This window comes from Cherax quadricarinatus, chromosome 76 (genome assembly GCF_038502225.1).
Source record: "Cherax quadricarinatus isolate ZL_2023a chromosome 76, ASM3850222v1, whole genome shotgun sequence".
Taxonomy (NCBI): domain Eukaryota; kingdom Metazoa; phylum Arthropoda; class Malacostraca; order Decapoda; family Parastacidae; genus Cherax; species Cherax quadricarinatus.
This window is the reverse complement of record NC_091367.1, coordinates 21,972,916-21,995,369: the sequence shown is the minus strand read 5'-3', so window position 1 is coordinate 21,995,369 and position 22,454 is coordinate 21,972,916. Positions and strand designations below refer to the sequence as shown.

The 22,454-nt window shown below is 39.4% G+C and overlaps 1 protein-coding gene across 18 annotated transcripts in view; it reads right to left on the bottom strand.

The window, feature by feature from the left end:
• The window catches only part of LOC128703657 (protein tramtrack, beta isoform), a gene marked incomplete at its 5' end in the record, with an annotated part of 506,533 nt that overhangs the window by 446,425 nt on the left and 37,654 nt on the right, over positions 1–22,454 (bottom strand). For 17 of the 18 annotated variants that reach the window (XM_070101378.1, XM_070101377.1, XM_070101374.1 and 14 more), the window contains 1 exon segment: positions 15,093–15,215. In XM_070101378.1, the coding sequence (XP_069957479.1) occupies positions 15,093–15,215 (123 nt within the window). 18 annotated transcript variants of the gene reach the window in all.

Here is a 22,454-nt window from a genome sequence, read left to right as displayed (position 1 = left end):
TGAACAAGATGAAGTACTGGTAGTGACTGAACAAGATGAAGTACTGGTAGTGACTGAACAAGATGAAGTACTGGTAGTGACTGAACAAGATGAAGTACTGGTAGTGACTGAGCAAGATGAAGTACTGGTAGTGACTGAACAAGATGAAGTACTGGTAGTGACTGAGCAAGATGAAGTACTGGTAGTGACTGAACAAGATGAAGTACTGGTAGTGACTGAACAAGATGAAGTACTGGTAGTGACTGAACAAGATGAAGTACTGGTAGTGACTGAACAAGATGAAGTACTGGTAGTGACTGAACAAGATGAAGTACTGGTAGTGACTGAGCTGGTGGTCAAGATGAAGTACTGGTAGTGACTGAACAAGATGAAGTACTGGTAGTGACTGAACAAGATGAAGTACTGGTAGTGACTGAACAAGATGAAGTACTGGTAGTGACTGAGCAAGATGAAGTACTGGTAGTGACTGAACAAGATGAAGTACTGGTAGTGACTGAACAAGATGAAGTACTGGTAGTGACTGAACAAGATGAAGTACTGGTAGTGACTGAACAAGATGACTGGTGGTCACTGAACAAGATGAACAAGATGAAGTACTGGTAGTGACTGAACAAGATGAAGTACTGGTAGTGACTGAACAAGATGAAGTACTGGTAGTGACTGAACAAGATGAAGTACTGGTAGTGACTGAGCAAGATGAAGTACTGGTAGTGACTGAGCAAGATGAAGTACTGGTAGTGAGATGAAGTACTGGTAGTGACTGAACAAGATGAAGTACTGGTAGTGACTGAACAAGATGAAGTACTGGTAGTGACTGAACAAGATGAAGTACTGGTAGTGACTGAACAAGATGAAGTACTGGTGGTCACTGAGCAAGATGAAGTACTGGTAGTGACTGAACAAGATGAAGTACTGGTGGTCACTGAGCAAGATGAAGTACTGGTAGTGACTGAACAAGATGAAGTACTGGTGGTCACTGAGCAAGATGAAGTACTGGTAGTGACTGAACAAGAAGTACTGGTAGTGACTGAACAAGAAGTACTGGTAGTGACTGAACAAGATGAAGTACTGGTAGTGACTGAACAAGATGAAGTACTGGTGGTCACTGAGCAAGATGAAGTACTGGTAGTGACTGAACAAGATGAAGTACTGGTGGTGACTGAGCAAGATGAAGTACTGGTAGTGACTGAACAAGAAGTACTGGTAGTGACTGAACAAGATGAAGTACTGGTAGTGACTGAACAAGATGAAGTACTGGTAGTGACTGAGCAAGATGAAGTACTGGTAGTGACTGAACAAGATGAAGTACTGGTGGTGACTGAGCAAGATGAAGTACTGGTAGTGACTGAGCAAGATGAAGTACTGGTAGTGACTGAGCAAGATGAAGTACTGGTAGTGACTGAACAAGATGAAGTACTGGTAGTGACTGAACAAGATGAAGTACTGGTGGTCACTGAGCAAGATGAAGTACTGGTAGTGACTGAACAAGAAGTACTGGTAGTGACTGAACAAGAAGTACTGGTAGTGACTGAACAAGATGAAGTACTGGTAGTGACTGAACAAGATGAAGTACTGGTGGTCACTGAGCAAGATGAAGTACTGGTAGTGACTGAACAAGATGAAGTACTGGTGGTGACTGAGCAAGATGAAGTACTGGTAGTGACTGAACAAGAAGTACTGGTAGTGACTGAACAAGATGAAGTACTGGTAGTGACTGAACAAGATGAAGTACTGGTGGTCACTGAGCAAGATGAAGTACTGGTAGTGACTGAACAAGATGAAGTACTGGTAGTGGCTGAGCAAGATGAAGTACTGGTAGTGACTGAGCAAGATGAAGTACTGGTAGTGACTGAACAAGATGAAGTACTGGTGGTCACTGAGCAAGATGAAGTACTGGTAGTGACTGAGCAAGATGAAGTACTGGTAGTGACTGAACAAGATGAAGTACTGGTGGTCACTGAGCAAGATGAAGTACTGGTAGTGACTGAACAAGATGAAGTACTGGTGGTCACTGAGCAAGATGAAGTACTGGTAGTGACTGAACAAGATGAAGTACTGGTGGTCACTGAGCAAGATGAAGTACTGGTAGTGACTGAACAAGATGAAGTACTGGTAGTGGCTGAACAAGATGAAGTACTGGTAGTGACTGAACAAGATGAAGTACTGGTAGTGGCTGAACAAGATGAAGTACTGGTAGTGACTGAACAAGATGAAGTACTGGTAGTGACTGAACAAGATGAAGTACTGGTAGTGACTGAACAAGATGAAGTACTGGTAGTGACTGAGCAAGATGAAGTACTGGTAGTGACTGAACAAGATGAAGTACTGGTAGTGACTGAGCAAAATAAAGAATTGGAAAGAAATATTGGAAGCCTGTGTACACTGAAGAACATCCAAAACTATAAGGTGAAGTCTACCATCTACAACCTTGCAGCATCATGGAAGACAAAGTCTGCCATCTACAACCTTGCAGCATCATGGAAGACAAAGTCTGCCATCTACAACCTTGCAGCATCATGGAAGACAAAGTCTGCCATCTACAACCTTGCAGCATCATGGAAGACAAAGTCTGCCATCTACAACCTTGCAGCATCATGGAAGACAAAGTCTGCCATCTACAACCTTGCAGCATCATGGAAGACAAAGTCTGCCATCTACAACCTTGCAGCATCATGGAAGACAAAGTCTGATATCTACAACCTTGCAGCATCATGGAAGACAAAGTCTGCCATCTACAACCTTGCAGCATCATGGAAGACAAAGTCTGCCATCTACAACCTTGCAGCATCATGGAAGACAACTGGAAAGAGCAACATTACTTTGAGAATTTGAGGTTTGTGAATTTCATTGTTCCTTTCAGAGGGTGAGAGAAACAAAAGTTATGGAGAAAGATGTAGTTATGGTTAGAAGAAAATAAGTGATCCTGGTTACCAGATGGTGAGTGATTCAGAAATTATGGATGAGTCTCTTGGCGAACTAGACATGATTTATGTTGTCATCAAGTGCACTGACCTCCAACAAAAGTGAAGACCCATTATCCACACTTATGAATTCTTGGAGAAGGTATCATAAGGGTCCAGCAACCGAATCTGAATCCCATCTTTTAACCTGTTGCTCAATCAACATCTTAACCATCTACAAGTAAAAAAAACTTAACTTGCATGATAATAACTCGCATTTTCAACATTAGGAAATTTAAATTTAGGGTTCTCATTTCCAATATAAGTGTACATATTTCCATTAACCACTTCATCATCTGTGTGGTAATTTTACAGGTTTGAAGTGTTTATCCATGACGTTGCATTACATGATGAGCTCGGCTTACTCAGATAAGCAGTGAGCGGTATATCTGGGCCTCAATATGAGAGAATGGGCCGATATGGTAAGTGAGCATTAAACATGTACAATGGACCCCCGGCATTCGATGGAATCGGTATACGTCAAATCCGGTATACGATACATTTTAACGCAAAAATTTTGCCTCGCCACTCGTTTAAAAACCCACCACACGCGATTCGTCCGGGACGCGTCCACGTGTGGCCTGAACTGCCCTGTGCGCGTCCGTGTTTACAAGCCAGCCAGTGTGCTCGCATTTAAGCATACATTCGGTACATTCCATATTATCACAGTGTTTTTGGTGCTTGTTTCTGCAAAATAAGTCACCATGGGCCCCAAGAAAGCTTCTAGTGCCAACCCTGCGAGAAAAAGGGTGCTAATTACTATGGAAATGAAGAAAGAGATAATTGCAAAGTACGAAAGTGGAGTGCGTGTGTCGGAGCTGGCCAGGTTGTATACCAAACCCCTATCAACCATTGTTACTACAGTGGCCAAGAAAACGGCAATCAAGGAAGCTGTTCTTGCAAAAGGTGCATGTCTGTTTTCGAAACAGAGATCGCAAGTGTTAGAAGATGTTGAGAGTGTGTTATTGGTGTGGATAAATCATAAACAGATAGCAGGAGATAGCATCTCTCAAGCGATCATATGTGAAAAGGCTAGGAAGTTGCATGACGATTTAATTGAAAAAATGCCTGCAACTAGTGGAGATGTGAGCGAATTTAAGGCCAGCAAAGGTTGGTTTGAGAGATTTAAGAATTGTAGTGGCATACATAGTGTGATAAGGCATGGTGAGGCTGCCAGTTCGGACCAAAACCCAGCTGAAAAATATGTGAAGGAATTCAAGGATTACATAGACAGTGAAGTATTTAAACCTGAACAAGTGTTTAATTGTGACAAAACAGGCCTGTTTTGGAAGAAATTGCCAAGCAGGACCTACTTTATTCAGGAGGAAGAGGCACTCCCAGGACATAAGCCTATGAAAGATCTTCATTAAAGGTAAGTGTCATGTATTCTATTGTTAGTAGAGTATTACAAACTGTGCATGTCTTCTTCAGTTTGTGTGCATTAAACTTAATATTTCATGTGGTAAAACTTTTTTTTTCATACTTTTGGGTGTCTTGCACGGATTAATTTGATTTCCATTATTTCTTGTGGGGAAAATTAATTCGCCTCACGATAATTTTGGCATACGATGAGCTCTCAGGAACGGATTAATATCGCATGCCGGGGGTCCACTGTATAAAAAAAAACCTACCCTATGCAGTTTATAATGGGGAAAAAATAGCGACCATATTTTGTTAGGTAAGACACATACGCAACAGTTAGGTATCTTTATTTCGAAACGTTTCGCCTACACAGTAGGCTTCTTCAGTCGAGTACAGAAAAGTTGATAGAAGCAGAAGAGACTTGAAGACGATGTAATCAGTCCATCACCCTTAAAGTTTTGAGGTGGTCAGTCCCTCAGTCTGGAGAAGAGCATTGTTCCATAGTCTGAAACAATATTGTTTCAGACTACGGAACAATGCTCTTCTCCAGACTGAGGGACTGACCACCTCAAAACTTTAAGGGTGATGGACTGATTACATCGTCTTCAAGTCTCTTCTGCTTCTATCAACTTTTCTGTACTCGACTGAAGAAGCCTACTGTGTAGGCGAAACGTTTCGAAATAAAGATACCTAACTGTTGCATATGTGTCTTACCTAACAACCTGTCGGTATTTTATACCATTTTAATGTTCGACCATATTTTGGTTTAAAACAGCAACTTTGCGGTGTATTTTTGGATGGCTTTTATAGTTGTATTCTTGGTTTATCTGTATCATTTGACAGAATGGAAGATATATTACAGAAACAGATATGATTTTGATTGATTTCAGAACTGGAAGTATCTTGAAGTTGCCAATGTTCCAAAGTTAACAACTTACATCACTCATACAATACACACCCAACTGGGGGGTCTAATATGCAATCACAAAAGTGCTGACACTATATAATACAGTGGACCCCCGGTTAACGATAGTTTTTCACTCCATAAGTATGTTCAGGTGCCAGTACTGACTGAATTTATTCCCATAAGGAATATTGTGAAGTAGATTAGTCCATTTCAGACCCCCAAACATACACGTACAAACGCACTTACATAAATACACTTACATAATTGGTCGCATTCGGAGGTAATCGTTATGCGGGGGTCCACTGTAATTGCAATAATGTGTAACAGTAAATCTTATATTTTTTATGTGAATAAAAATTCAAAATGAAATTAGTGTGTCAAGCCTGGGAATGTAACTAGAAAATAGAGGAAATGTTATTTTAGTGCCAGAAATGCCTGCACTGTTTATTCTGGACCCTATTTAGAAATTTGCATGAAACTGGTCAAATTACCAATTTCTGGTCGCTTTATTGGGTAGTTGAAATAGTTGACTGGGTGGTTTCTTGTACTCAATCGATAAAATGGAAGCCATACTAGTGAAATAGCTGGAACAATGTAATTGGCCTAAAATAAGACTGAAAAGCGAGCAAAAATTGCTGATGCGTAAACACTGCTGACACAACAAAATGCCAAAAGCATAATTTTGTCAACTTTCCATCAAATTTCATAATTTTCTATTACCTTCAGAAAAATATTCTCTACCAATTCACAAGAAAAAATAAGAATTTTTTTTTTAAATTCTTGGACACTTTCCATATTGGGGTCTTGACATTTGAGCGGCTAACTTACTGTGCACTCCTCAGTTCTCTCTTATGTTCATCACCCTATTTTGTTTCTGGATATTTATCATGGCTTCCAGATGAAGTGCAGGTGAACCAACACAGATGAAGTGCAGGTGAACCAACATAGATGAAGTGCAGGTGAACCAACACAGATGAAGTGCAGGTGAACCAACACAGATGAAGTGCAGGTGAACCAACACAGATGAAGTGCAGGTGAACCAACACAGATGAAGTGCAGGTGAACCAACACAGATGAAGTGCAGGTGAACCAACACAGATGAAGTGCAGGTGAACCAACACAGATGAAGTGCAGGTGAACCAACACAGATGAAGTGCAGGTGAACCAACACAGATGAAGTGCAGGTGAACCAACACAGATGAAGTGCAGGTGAACCAACACAGATGAAGTGCAGGTGAAGCTGGTGAACCAACATAGATGATTAAACGTAAAACTATTATTATTACAAGAATCTGAAGGTAACTGGGATGGTGAAGGGGGGAACATGTATCATCATGGAGATGATACTGAAGGTAACTGGGATGGTGAAGGGTGGAGCATGTATCATCATGGAGATGATACTGAAGGTAACTGGGATGGTGAAGGGGGGAGCATGTATCATCATGATGATACTGAAGGTAACTGGGATGGTGAAGGGGGGAGCATGTATCATCATGGAGATGATACTGAAGGTAACTGGGATGGTGAAGGGGGGAGCATGTATCATGGAGATGATACTGAAGGTAACTGGGATGGTGAAGGGGGGAGCATGTATCTGAGGTAACTGGGATGGTGAAGGGGGGAACATGTATCATCATGATGATACTGAAGGTAACTGGGATGGTGAAGGGGGGAACATATATCATCATGAAGATAATACTGAAGGTAACTGGGATGGTGAAGGGGGGAACATGTATCATCATGAAGAAGATACTGAAGGTAACTGGGATGGTGAAGGGGGGAGCATGTATCATCATGATGATACTGAAGGTAACTGGGATGGTGAAGGGGGGAGCATGTATCATCATGATGATACTGAAGGTAACTGGGATGGTGAAGGGTGGAGCATGTATCATCATGATGATACTGAAGGCAACTGGGATGGTGAAGGGGGGAGCATGTATCATCATGATGATACTGAAGGTAACTGGGATGGTGAAGGGGGGAACATATATCATCATGAAGATAATACTGAAGGTAACTGGGATGGTGAAGGGGGGAGCATGTATCATCATGAAGATGATACTGAAGGTAACTGGGATGGTGAAGGGGGGAGCATGTATCATCATGAAGATGATACTGAAGGTAACTGGGATGGTGAAGGGGGGAACATGTATCATCATGATGACAGCACCAGTATTTACTGTTACAGAAGCAACAATGCCTTCTATTTGAAATAATGAGACAAAAGACAACTCGAGGTTTTGATATGGCAGCACTTTTACAATAAGAAAATAAGACAACTGTAAAACATCCCAGATTCAGATTAACCCCTTGAGGGTCCAGATCCCCTATCTGAAAACTCCTCACAGGGTCCAAGAATTTAAAAAAAAAAAAAAATTCTTATGAAATGGTAGAGAATCTTTTTCTAAAGGTAATAAAACAAAAAGTACAAAATTTGATGGAAAATTGACAAAATCATGTTTTCACAAATTTTGCTACATCAGCAATGCTTACACATCAGTGATCTTGCCCATTTTGACTCCTATTTTAGGCCAATTACACTTTTCCAGTAGACCAAATTCTTAGCTTTTTTGCTAGTATGTCTTCCATTTTATCAACTGAGCACAAGAAACCACCCAATCAACTATTTCAACTACCCAATAGTGATCAAAAATTGGTAATTTGGCCAATTTCACACAAATTTCAAAATATTTTAATTTCAAAATATGGGCCAGAATAAACAATGCAGCCATTTCTGGCACTAAAATAACATTTCCTCTGTTTATTAATGTTTCCAGGCTTTACACATGAAGATGTACTGTAATAACTGTATAAATATTATCAGCGCATTCATGAACGCATATCCGACTCATGATCTGACATGTATTGGACACGTAGTGTGATTTGTTTACTCTTGAACATCAGCAAACCTCAAACATTTCCACTATTATGAGCTCAATTTCACTCCTAAAACCAATTAAAACCATCTCTATTTCTGTAATGTATCTTCCATTATATCAAACGAGACTAAGAAACCGTACGAAACTATACTAAAATACTCCGCAAAGTTTTTTTCTCATGCACTGTGAACTGCAGTATTTTTTTTTTATATGGTGCACACTTACCACAGACCCATTCTCTCATATCTAGGCCCAAATTTACCACTCACAGCTTATCTGAGTGAGCTGAGCTCATCATCATGCACTACTATGGCACAGACCCTGGCCATAGGGCCCATGACAGCATGGACCCTCAAGGGGTTAATTTCACTAAACAGAATACAGTACACACATTTTAATAATAAAAAAAATCTTTTATTTCAGTATATGAATTAATTTCAAAAAAGAAACAAAATATGAAAAATCATAAAGTAAAATTTTGAGTTCCAAAAATTTGTAGATCAGAATACAGATTATTTTACTGCACAAAAGACCATTATATGATAAAAGAAAAAATTACAAATTTTAAAAAAAGAATCATGCAATTTCATGTGATAGTGGTCTTTCACAATATTTGATGAGTATGGAGTTCAATGCACAGGGCCTGGGGCATAGTGCAAGAGCGTAATATCAATGGCATTGTCAATCAAATTTGGTTAGTGTCATGTCAATTACTGAAAATAGTGGCAAAGTTTTGAGGTTCATTTGTGAAAAATTCAGCTGGACTGTGAATCTTTAATCAGGTTAACCCTTTCAGGGTTGGTGCCATACTAGTACAGTTTGCACGCCAGGGTTGGTGGCGTACATAAGAACATAAGAATGTAGGAACACTGCAGAAGGCCTACTGGCCCATACGAGGCAGGTCCTTATCAAAACGACATCTACCTAAAGCTACTCAAGAAACAACTCCCGCACCCCCCAACACCAATCAAACCCAGCCCCTCCCGCTCATATATTTGTCCAGTCTCTTCTTAAAGCTACCCAAGGTCCTAGCCTCTATCACCCCACTGGGAAGACTGTTCCACGCATCTACAACTCTGTTAGAAAACCAGTACTTACCTATGTCCTTTCTAAATCTAAATTTATCCAACTTAAATCCATTATTCCTGGTTCTTACCTGGTTCGACACCCTCAGTACTATATTAATGTCTCCCTTGTTTATGCCCGTCATCCACTTATACACTTCAATGATATCTCCCCTCATTCTACGCCTCTCCAGAGAGTGGAGATTTAAGGCTTTAAGTCTATCTTCATACGGGAGGTTCCTTACACAGTAAATCATTTTAGTACTTGTACACATAAATTCTAGCGCCTTCAAATCTAGTGAGAGAAAGCTGGTAGGCCTACATATAAAAGAATGGGTCTATGTGGTCAGTGTGTGCAGTATAAAAAAAAATCCTGAAGCACACAGTGCATAATGAGAAAAAAAAAAAACTCCGATCATGTTTTTGGTTTAAAACAGCAACTTTGCAGTGTTTTTTCGTATGCTATTTATGGTTGTATTCTAGCTTTCCTGGTCTCATTTTATAGAATGGAAGGCATATTATGGAAATTGAGATGATTTTGATTGGTTTCATAATGAAAAGTACCTTGAAATTTAGCTCAAAATAACAGAAATGTTCGATTTTTGCCAAAGTTCAAAAGTAAACAAATCATGCCACGCATCCAATACACATCAACTGGCAAAACTAATACTCTTTTACAAGTGCGCTGATATTATTTATACCATTTCTACACGAATGCAGTAGTCTGTATAACACAAATCTATTTTTTGTGAGAATAAAAATTCAAAGTGGAAAGCAAAAGAAATGTAGCAGAGGCCTGGGGACATGAGTAATCAACAAAGGAAATGTTATTTTAGTACCAGGAGTGTCTGTCTTGTTTATTCTGGACCCTATTTGGAAATTGGCATCTTTTGAAATTTGTGTGAAAATGGCAAAATTGCCAATTTCTGACCACGTTATTGGTTAGTTGTGATCTGTAAATGGGTGGTTTCTTGTACTCATTCGATAGACAAAATGGAGTTCTAGAGAAATAGGTATGATTTCTGTCGACTGGTACATTGGAATTAACCGATAATAGGGCTCAAAGTGGGCGAAATCGCCGATGCATAAACATCGTCGAGACTGCTAACTTCACGAGAGCATAATTCCCTGAATTTTCCATCAAATTTCATACTTTTGGTGTCATTATGATCGGGAAAAGTTTCTCTATCGTTTCATAAGAAAAAATAATTTTTTTTTTTTTTTGAAAAATTTCCGACCCTGAGAACAAGTTTAGGAGAGGGCCTGCCGACCTTGAAAGGGTTAATGGTTCACAGAACACTGTAGCATTTTGTTCATTACACTTCTGTCATCAGTGCAAGTTCCACCACTGCTTTAAGTAAGGGAAGTCAGCAAGTGTTGTCATTATTGTAAGTTCCACCACTGCTTTAAGGGAAGTCAGCAAGTGTTGTCATTATTGTAAGTTCCACCACCTGCTTTAAGCAAGGGAAGTCAGCAAATTTTGTCTTCGATTGCTGTCACTTTCCTAATCCTCCCTGAAAGCCCCAAGGTGGTTGAATTCTGGTAGTGGTTGTGCAGGTTGTCTGTCTCCAAGACTTCTGCAGGCTGATCCTACTAAAGCGAGGGGCACTTCAGGGAGCAGCAGACATGTTAATTATGCGAAAAAAAATTATTTTTGGGTTTTGTTTACAGAAAAATAGTGTAAGTATCTGGGAACATTTTGGTGAAAACCCCATCGTAATACTATGTTTCTAAAGCAAATTATAGCTACTTGAAACATGTCAGGTGACGACCCGCCAGGTAAATATATGCACGAGTGTGAGGTGAATTTTTTCTATATTTTTTGTTTGTTTTTTAATTTCTGTCTATTTTTCTTTCTAATACACTAAATTTACCATTTAATATCATTACAATGTGGGAGGAGCTTATATCTGAGGTGGGAGGAGCTTGAATGATGATGCAACAACCAGATGCCGTGACAACAGTCTGATCACCACTCACAAGCTGTCTTATACTGATGCTATTATTACTAATATCCCTTTTCTGCTTATATCATTTATTCAATAATGATAGTATGCATAAGATAACTTGGATATATGCATAAGAAAGCCAGCCAAAATAATAATATTTGTATATTATACCCAGAGGTGGTAGCTGACCTTGATGAAACGGTTACTCTAGATCCTCCCTATAAGAGAAGGGTTTTCTATGCTACCTCTAGTAGCACTGCAGAAAATTGTGTACTATACACGGGAAACTAAGAAATCACTTATACTGCATAAAAAAACCCAAAGTAGCGCGGTTTTCATTATTTTTTTTCTTAATTTCTTGACGTAATTAGCTAGTCTGCGTGTTTACCCGAATATCTTGAAAGGAAGATTTTGGCCTATTGCTTTAAAGTGCACCATTATTAATGATTGTATTGAAATGATTTTCACAGACAATATAAAACAAAGTGTGTTTGAATTTCTGATGGTAAAGTTTTTGGAATATCTCAAATATTTTTTTATTTTATGGGGGAGGGGTGTAAAAGGCAGATATTTTGGTGAATGTCAAAAAACGCACCAAATGTATTTTTTTTCACCATAATTTGGTATATTAGATGAATTGCATATACCAAAAATTTGTATTAGACGTATTCTAACAGTTGGGATTGTCGGAAGTGCCACTTGTAGTGCCAATTTGTGAAAGCTTGCTGCCATATGTCAAAATCGGTAAATATTTTTCTCTCTGTTGTTTATTGGCCAATCTTATTGAAACTTTGTCATATTCATTTACATATGCACTTCTAAATGTACACCAAAAATAAAAGAAATCAGTTGAAAAAAAAAATTTGACTGAAAATGCCCACTGTTCCCTCCATGCTCACAACAATTCTTTGATGGCCACTGTTTGGAGGGAGACCTTCCCCAACTTAATGGTGGGACTATCATTCTCCACAAGAAGAGCTTGAGTAGTGTTCCTCTATTATGTTCTCATACAGGACAACAACGTATTGGCAATAGAGTAGCATATGAGTGGGAATATTCAAGAGCACAAGTTGCCAGGCATGGGACAGTAGGCTTCTTGTAGTTATTCCCTTGTTCTTATGGCACTGGTTGGTTGCATTTGTTCTTACATGGAGTAATCTTGAGCCTCGTCTGACATTGTTATACTGACTCCAACATAAACATCAGTCCAGAGATTGGATCTCTTCACTGCCTCACTTTTTTCATATACCTGACAGGAAAATATAATAAGTAAACGTTAAATGAGCAAGTTGGGAGACATTTTAATTTTTCTCTCAGTAACTCCCAGCAAAATGCTTTAGCTCTCACAGTGTTCAACAGTGTTCTACTGTATGTGTATTTATCATGTTTATATGTTACGTACCATGTTTATTATATAATTTTGAAAAAAATTTCATAGATGGATTAAGCAAAATGTCTATATTAACATTTTATACAACATTCAATGCGCCTCAGAGTGATTATTGTGTTATTATTATTATCATCATTATTAACCCTTTGACTGTTTTGGTCGTATATATATGTCTTATGCGTCACTGTTTCGGACGTATTTATACGCGTAAATTCTAGCAGCTTCAAATCAAGCAGGAAAAAGCTGGTAGGCCCACATTTGAGAGAACGGGTCTGTGTGGTCAGTGTGCACCACAAAAAAAAATTCTGAACACTTTATTGGGTAGATCAAATCGGTAAATAGACGGTTTCTTGTACTCAACTGATAGAAAAAATGGAGTTCTAAAGAAATAGCTACGAGTTTGGTCAACTGGAACAATGGAATTGGCCAAAAACAGAGCTCGAAGTCGGCAAAATCGCCAATGCGTATATGTCGCCGAGACCGCTAACTTCGTGGGAGTGTAATTCCCTGAGTTTTCGACCAAATTTTGTATTTTTGGTGTCATTACCATCGGGAAAATATTCTCTATCATTTCATAAGATTTTTTTTTTTCCAAAAATTTTGCGACAGAATGAGTTTCAGAAAGGGGCTTGTGACAGTCAAAGGGTTAAAATGGTGTCTTCAAGACTAATAAGACACCCTTAGTGATTTTGATGTGTACCTGCATGCCAGCACAGTAAGCATACTTAGGTACAGTTACACAAGTATAATTTTCCATGAAAGAAAAGAGGGGAATGTATGAGAGTATATTTAGCACCAACGCTCTTGTACGGGTGTGAAGCATGGGTGGTGAAGGTTGCAACAAGGAGAAGGCTGGAGGCAGTGGAGATGTCATATCTGAGGGCAATGTGTGGTGTGAATATAATGCAGAGAATCTGTAGTGGAGGGAAGGCGAGGTAGGGGTCGGCCTTGGAAAGGTTGGAGGGAGGGGGTAAAGGAGGTTGTGTAAGAGGGGCCTGGACTTCCAGCAAGCGTGCATGAGCATGTTAGACAAGAGCAAATAGAGACAAATGTTTTTTAAGACTTGACGTGCTGTTGGAGTGTAGGTAAGGTAACATTTATGAAAGGATTCAGGGAAACCAGCAGCCCAGACTTGATTCCTGGAGATGGAAAGTACAGTGTGCCAGCACTCTGAAAAAGGGGTGTTAATGTTGCAGTTTTATAACTGTAGTGCAAGCATGCCTCTGGCAAGACAATGATGGAAGTTTTTCTTTTTCGGGTCACCTTGCCTTGGTGGGAAGCCGCTAATGTGTTAATGAAAAAAAAATATAAAATATGAAATAACTTTAAAACACTTGAAATTTTGGAAAGTTTCCAAACATAATGGAGAATTTAAATAAACTGGGTGGGGAGCGGTGACCACATTACAAAGACAGGAGGAGGCGTAGAGAGTTTTGGTCATAATTAGCAGAACGCCGTAAAGTGGTCTGTATTAGCAGAACGCCGTAAAGTGGTCTGTATTAGCAGAATGCCGTAAAGTGAAACGCTGTGAAGCGGGACCCTACTGTATATCATAGAGTATGTCAACAACAGCCTCCACACTTGGTGTCTACCACAATGTTACTAAACACTTCATGGAGTTCAACAACTCTTAGAAATTTGTAACAAGATGGTCATAAATGTTTGTTCTATATAAATTACATTATACAAAGCTTCACTGGAACATATGATTTACGCTTCCATGAATGATGTGCGCAGTTTATCATACTGCAGGACATGCTGTTCCCAGTTTATCATACTGCAGGACATGCTGTGCCCAGTTTATCATACTGCAGGACATGCTGTGCCCAGTTTATCATACTGCAAGATATGTTGTGCCCAGTTTATCATACTGCAGGATATGTTGTGCCCAGTTTATCATACTGCAGGACATGCTGTTCCCAGTTTATCATACTGCAAGATATGTTGTGCCCAGTTTATCATACTGCAGGATATGTTGTGCCCAGTTTATCATACTGCAGGATATGTTGTGCCCAGTTTATCATACTGCAGGATATGTTGTGCCCAGTTTATCATACTGCAGGACATGTTGTGCCCAGTTTATCATACTGCAGGACATGCTGTTCCCAGTTTATCATACTGTAGTATATGTTGTGCCCAGTTTATCATACTGCAGGATATATTGTGCTCAATTCATCATACTGCAGGACATATTGTGCCCAGTTTATCATACTGCAGGATATACTGTGCCCAGTTTATCATATTGCAGGTTATGTTGTGCCCAGTTAGAATTAAGTCTAGCCTACCATTGGTTTCCATACGACACACATACACGCAGTCACATTTCATGTCCTAGCATGCACATACACTCTCACAAATTTAATCACATACAATATAAACACATCTCAGTTTGACTGCATTACAAAGCACTAACCTCCTCAACATGTTCACAATACTTCTGTGGCCACTAAAGGTGTTAAAAAATTAAGTAAATCATAATGAAAGTGAAGAGAAGGAAACTTGATACAAATTTTAAGCTGGAGATTTTAACACCTTTAGTCATGACACCTTCAACACAGAGAAGTAATTCAACACTCACCAACTGTTGTTGTCTTTGTTGCTGGGGTTGTGAGGCAGCTGCTACAGCTGCTGCCACAGCCCCTGAAAGCCCTTCTGCAAAATTTGCAGAATTGCTTTCACTTTCCCATGGGGCCATTCCACTCTGTAATGAAGAAAAAATTGCGATTAAATCTAGAATAAATTGTATTTATTATCTTTACATTACAGTCCTGCAATATGTGAAACTGAAGTCCGTTACCCATCTTGTATTCTGGCAGAACTGCTCCTCTCTCTCTCTTGCATGTAAAAATGTTAAGTTGGCCCATAATGTCTAGGCATAATAGAGGCTCTCTTTGCACTGCAACCCACTATTGTAAATATAAAATCTCAATGTACTGTTTGCAAAGACAGATAAATAAATAAATAAATAAATAAATAAATACATATTTTATGAGTAGCTCTATACATCTGACCTAAGAACTAACCCAACTGAATTAAAAAACAAAACAAATGGGCACGTCCACATGCTGCACCTGGGTCACATTCACTGAGTTTCCTGTTTATAAAGTGTAAAACAACACCAAGACAAACACTAACTATTCTCTGTAGTTTTGAAATAAGTAGATTATAGAGGTATGGATGTTTGTAGGAAACAATCAGGCTGTGGTACAAGGGTTGAAAACAGCAGATATTACCAGGATACCCCAGGGATATGTTTAAAAGACAATATTCAAAGTACAGTTGCTAGTAAAGGCAAAGCAACTGCTCAACAAACAAAGAGAGATAGTAAAGGGCAATGAGTGACTAGCTCCCTTAAGGTTTACTATAAAAATACAGTGAAACCCCGAGTTTCAAACATATCAACTATCAAACCCTTCGAGTTTCGAACGCTTTATTCGAACCAATTTTGTCCCGAGTATCGAACACGCCCCGTGTTTCGCACCGCTGGGTACTGGACTTGTCTGCTTGCCCACTCTGTCCGCGTCCCCGCACAGGCGTCGTTAGCCAGTCCGTCTTTGTTGATGCTTGACTGAACACTAACCTGCGTGCTCATTCAAACATTTCACTATTAATTCATTCAGTTTGGTGCTTGTGCAACTGTGAAATAAGCTACCATGGGCCCTAAGAAACTTGCTAGTGGTACCCCTGTGGTAAAGAAAGTGAGAAACACCACAGATGTGAAGAAAGAAATAGTAGAAAAATAGGAGAGTGGTGTGTGACTTGTGGAGCTTGTCAGAATGTACAGGAAAAACAAGTCAACAATTGCTTCTATCCTGGAGAAGAGAAAAGAAATCAAAGAAGCTAATGTTGCAAAAAGTGTTGATATGCTAACCAAAAATATACCACAGACAGTCGATCAGGTTGAGAAGGTGTTGCTGGCGTGGATCAAGGATAAAGCTACGGCGGGTGACAGTGTTTCTGAGACAATCATTTGTGAAAAGGCAAGGCAGTTGCATGCCAGTCTTGTAAAGAAAACTCCTGGAACCAGTGCTGATAGTGAATATAAGGCCAACAGAGGCTGGTTTGACAGATTTAAGAAGCCTAGTGGCATGCACAGTGTCGTAAGGCATGGTGAGGCAGCCAGTTCAGACAAGCGGCGGCTGAAAAATTTGTGAATGATTTTAAGGGGTACATAGACACTGAAAAATTCAAATCCCAATAAGTGTTCAATTGTTTTGGAAGAAAATGCCCTAGAGGACATACATTACTCAGGAGGAAAAGGCACTCCCAGGACACAAGTCTATGAAAGACAGGGTAATTCTTTTGTTCTGTGCTAACACTAGTGGGAATTTTAAAATGAAACCTTTACTGGTGTATCACTCAGAAAATCCCAGTGTGTTTAAGAAAAACAGTGTCATTAAGAACAAGTTGTGTGTCTTGTGGAAAGCAAATAAGGCATAGGTCACGAGGCAAATTTTCAAAGAGTGGGTCCATGAAGTGTTTGGCCCCAGTGTGAAAAAATACCTCCTAGAAAATAATTTACCATGCAGGTGCCTCCTGTTTCTAGACAATGCTCCTGCACATCCTCCAAACTTGGTAGACCCACTGTCTAGGGAATAGTTTCATCATAGTGAAGTTCTTTCCTCCTAACACCACGCCTCTCCTCCAGCCCATGGACCAACAGGTCATTTCTAACTTCAAAAAACTCCACACAAAAACAGTGTTTGAAAAGGGCTTTGAAGTAAACACAGACACTAAGTTGACCATATGAGAGTTCTGGAGGAATTGCTTCAGTATCTACACTTGCATAAGCCTTATAGGTAAGGCTTGGGAGGGAGTGACTCCAGGACTTTGAACTCTGCTTGGAGACAATTGTGGCCGCAATGTGTCGTCCAGAGGGATTTTGAAGGGTTTGAGGCTGACCCTGACCCTGCCAACCCTCTGTCTGTTGTAAAAGGTATTGTGGCATTGGGCAAGTCCATGGGGTTGGAGGCGAGTGGTGAGGATGTGAAAGAGTTTGTGGACGACCACAGAGAAGAGCTAACCACTAAAGAACTGAAAGAGCTTCATATGGAACAGTATCAGACCACAGCTCAGGAACTTGCTTCAGAGGAGGAGGGAGTGGATGAGATGCCGTCTTCACAGACTAAGGAGATTTGTGCCAAGTAAAATGATGTGCAAAAGTTTGTGGAGAAGTACCACCCTGAGCAAGCTGAAACAAGCCGTCTCTGTAACAAGTTCAGTGACAGAACCATGTCCCACTTCCGGGACATCTTAAAGAGGCACCAGAAACAGAGGACTGTGGACAGTTATTTTGTGAGACAGAGGTCCAGCGACTCTCAAGCTGGTCCTAGTGGCATTAAAAGACAAAGAAGGGAAGTAACCCCAGATAAGGACTTGTTACCTGAAGTCTTTATGGAAGGAGATTCCCCTTCCAAACAATATGTGCTCCCTCACTACTCTATCTTCCAGATGCCATCAACAGTCTTCAATAAAGGTAAGTAAAAATGTTATTTTATATGTTTATTTAAATTTTTATTTATCAATTACTAATTGTACTATGTATTTTTGTTGTATGAAAAACTATAACGTAATCTCTATAAAAATGTATTTTTTTTTTTTTTTTAATATTTTTGGGTTTCTGGAATGGACTAATTGTATTTACATTATTTCTTACGGGAAATATTGCTTCAACTTTCGAACGTTTCAACTTTAGAACTAGCTCCAAGAATGGATTAAATTCGAAACTCAGGGTTCCACTGTAGTAGGAGTCTAAGAAATAAGATAGATGAGCTAAGATTACTTGCAAGTGCAGGTAATATAGATATTATTGCTATAACAGAGACCTGGTTCAACTTGAAAAATAGAGAAATGCCTTTTGAATGCAATATACAGGGTTATAAACTATTCCACATTGATAAGGTCAACAGGAAGGGTGGTGGAATGGCGATGTATGTCAGAGATAATTTAAATTGTTGTGTTAGACAAGATTTAAGATTAGAAACGTCGAACACAGAACCTGTTTGGCTACAGTTTCTCGAGGGTCGTGAAAAATTAATTTTGCGTGTGATTTAGAGGCCCCCAAACCTTGATAGGGACTGCAGTAAGCTGCTATGGGACAAAATTCATAAGGTGTCTAGATGTGAAAATTTTGTGTTAATGGGAGATTTTAACTTTAGACAAATTGATTGGAACAGTGCGACAGAAAATCTTGAGTCAAGTGACTTACTTGATATGGCTCAGGATTGCTTTTAAAAACAGTTTGTGACAGAACCAACTAGAGGAAACAACCTGCTCTACTTGGTTCTTGCCAACAATGGATCACTAACCATACCACAGGCGAGGATAGAACCCGCGGTCAGAGAGTCTCAAACTCCAGACCGTCGCGTTAGCCACTGGACCAGCTAGCCACAATAAGATTCGTCCAACTAGGTATATTTCTACACCATAGCCCTTTCGGGGTTTCAGCCATACTAGTACGGCTTACGCGCCAGGGTTTTCGACGTACTATTACACATAAATTCTAGTGCCCTCAAATCTAGCAAGAGAAAGCTGGTAGGCCTACATATGAAAGAATGATGGGTCTATGTGGTCAGTGTGTGCAGTATAAAAAAAATCCTGCAGCACACAGTGCGTAATGAGAAAAAAAAACTTTGACCATGTTTTTGGTTTAAAACAGCGACTTTGCATTGTATTTTCGTATGGTATTTATGGTTGTATTCTAGTTTTCCTGGTCTCATTTTATAGAATGGAAAACATATTACAGAAATTGAGATGACTTTGACTGGTTTCACAATTAACCCTTTGACTGTCGCGGCCGTATATATACGTTTTACGAGGTGCCGTGTTTGACGTATATATACTCATAAATTCTAGCGGCTTCAAATCAAGCAGGAGAAAGCTGGTAGGCCCACATGTGAGAGAATGGGTCTGTGTGGTCAGTGTGCACCATATAAAAAAAATCCTGGAGCACGCAGTGCATAATGAGAAAAAACAAACTCCGACCGTTTTTTTAATTAAAATGCCGACTTTGTGGTCTATTTTCGTATAGTATTTATGGTTGTATTCTCGTTTTCTTGGTCTCATTTGATAGAATGGAAAACATATTACAGAAATAGAGGTGTTTTTGATTGATTTTACTATAAAAAGAACCTAGAAATGGAGCTCAAAGTAGGGGAAATGTTTGATTTTTACCAATGTTCAAAAGTAAACAAATGATGCCATTGTCCAATAAATGTCCAACTAGCCATTCTAATATGCAGTCATGAATGGGTTGATGTTATTTATACAGTTATTACAGCATTGCAGTAGTCTGCATAATAGTAAGTCTAATATTTTTTGTTTGAATAAAAATTCAAAATAGAAAGCAAGAGTAATATCAGAGGGGCCTGGAGACGTGACTGATGAACAAAGAAAACGTTATTTTAGAGCCAGGAATGTCTGCATTGTTCATTCTGGACCTTATTTTGAAATTGTCATATTTTTTAGTTTTCGTGAAATTGGCCAAATTGCAAATTTCTGACCACATTATTAGGTAGTTGAAATCAGTAAATGGGCAGTTTCTTGTACTCAATCGATAGAAAAAATGAAGTTCTAAAGAAATAGCTATGAGTTTGGGCAACTGGAACAATGAAATTACCCGAAAATAGGGCTCAAAGTGGGCGAAATCGCCGATTTGTAAACAGCGCCGAGGTCGCTAACTTCGCGAGAGCATAATTCCGTCAGTTTTCCATCAAATTTCGTTTTTTTGGTGTCATTACAATCGGGAAAAGATTCTCTATCATTTCATAAGAAAAAACAATTTTTTTTTTTTTTTAAATTTTGCGACACCAGGAGACACCTCAGGATTGGGGGTTGCGACAGTCAAAGGGTTAAAAGTACCTTGAAATTGAGCTCAAAGTAGCAGAAATGTTCGATTTTTGCCGAAGTTCAAAAGTAAACAAATCATGCCACGCATCCAATACACGTCAACTGGTGAGTCTAATATTCTTTCACAAGTGTGCTGGTATTATTTATACCATTTCTACACTAATACAGTAGTCTGCATAACAGTAAATCTTCTATTTTTTGTGAGAATAAAAATTCAAAGTGGAAAGCAAAAGAAATGTAAGAGTGGCCTGGGGATGTGACTAATGAACAGAGGAAATGTTATTTTAGTGCCAGGAATGTCTTTCTTGTTTATTCTGGACCCTATTTGGAAATTGGCATCTTTTGAAATTTGTGTGAAATTGGCAAAATTGCTAAATTCTGACCACTTTATTGGATAGTTGAAATCGGTAAATGGGTGGTTTCTTGTACTCATTCGATAGAAAAAAACGGAGTTCTAGTGAAATAGTTATGATTTTTGTCTACCAGTACACTGGAATTGGGCGAAAATAGGGCTCAAAGTGGGCAAAATCGTCGATGCGTAAACATCGTTGAGACCGCTAACTTTGCGAGAGCATAATTCCATAAGTTTTCCATCAAATTTCATACTTTTGGTGTCATTATGATCGGGAAAAGATTATCTTTTCATAAGAAAAAATTTTTTTTTTTTTTTTGAAATTTTGGCGACCCTGAGAACAAGTCTCTGAGAGGGCCTAGCGACCCTCAAAGGCATAGGAAGGTTAGCATAGGCACCACTGTGACCACAAATGCAAGTTTTTACAGACGAATCTCCAGCTAGCGTGGCCGTGACGAACTCTAGCTCAAGTCCCCTCAAAGCCGTTAACATGATTCACGAAATCGTAATGACATGATTGCAAACAAACCATACCACGGGCAGGGATAGAACCCGCAATCAGAGAGTCAAAACTCCAGACCGTTGCGTTAGCCACTGGATCAGCTAGCCACAATAAGATTCGTCCAACTAGGTATATTTCTACACCATATGAAGGTTAGCATAGGCATTACTGTGACCACAAATGCAAGTTTTTACAGACGAATCTCCAGCTAGCGTGGCCGTGACGAACTCTAGCTCAAGTCCCCATGGTATGGTTTGTTTGCAATTGTGTCATTATGATTTTGTGAATCATGTTAACGGCCTTGAGGGGACTTGAGCTAGAGTTCGTCACGGCCACACTAGCTGGAGATTCGTCTGTAAAAACTTTCATTTGTGATCACAGTGGTGCCTATGCTAACCTTCCTATGGTGTAGAAATATACCTAGTTGGACGAATCTTATTGTGGCTAGCTGGTCCAGTGACTAACGCAACGGTCTGGAGTTTTGAGACTCTCTGATCGCGGGTTCTATCCCCACCTGTGGTATGGCTTGATTGCAATCATGTCATTACAATTTCGTGAGTCATGTTAAAGGATCACTAATTAATAATCTTGAGGTTAATGATTAGCTTAGAGAATTCAGTCACAAATCACTTAGTTCCAATATATCATGGAATTACCGAGATAACTGTAATCAAGTCTCTGCACAGACTTCCGCTTGACCAACTTCATGGGACTGAGAAATTACCTGGGTGGGCTAAATTGCGATGACTGACTATGCATCAAGTAGGTGGTGTTGGATGCCAATATGACATATTTCAGAGCATAGTTCTAGCTGCCCAGACAACTTTTGTTCAGAGAAGGGAAATTAGGTCTAACAAAAATGATCCCAAATGGATGAATACATTAAAACATCTCACTGGTCAAAAACAAGGCATATATAGGCAAATCAAAAGAGGGAATGGGTAGTTAAGAACCCAATATATTCAATTAAAGAGAGAGAGAAAAAAAAGAATAAGAAAAGCAAAGAGAGATTATGAGGCTAAAGTCACAAGGGATTCGAAGACTAACCCAAAAGGGTTCTTTCAGTCATACAGATGTGAGATTAAGGACAAGATGGGCCCACTTAAGAGTAACTCAGGTTAGATCACTGATAGTGATAAGGAAATATATGAACTTATCAACACTTACTTCCTCTCAGTGTTTACTCAGGAAGATACCAGTGAAGTTCCAGAAATAATAAATTATGTAGAACAGGATAA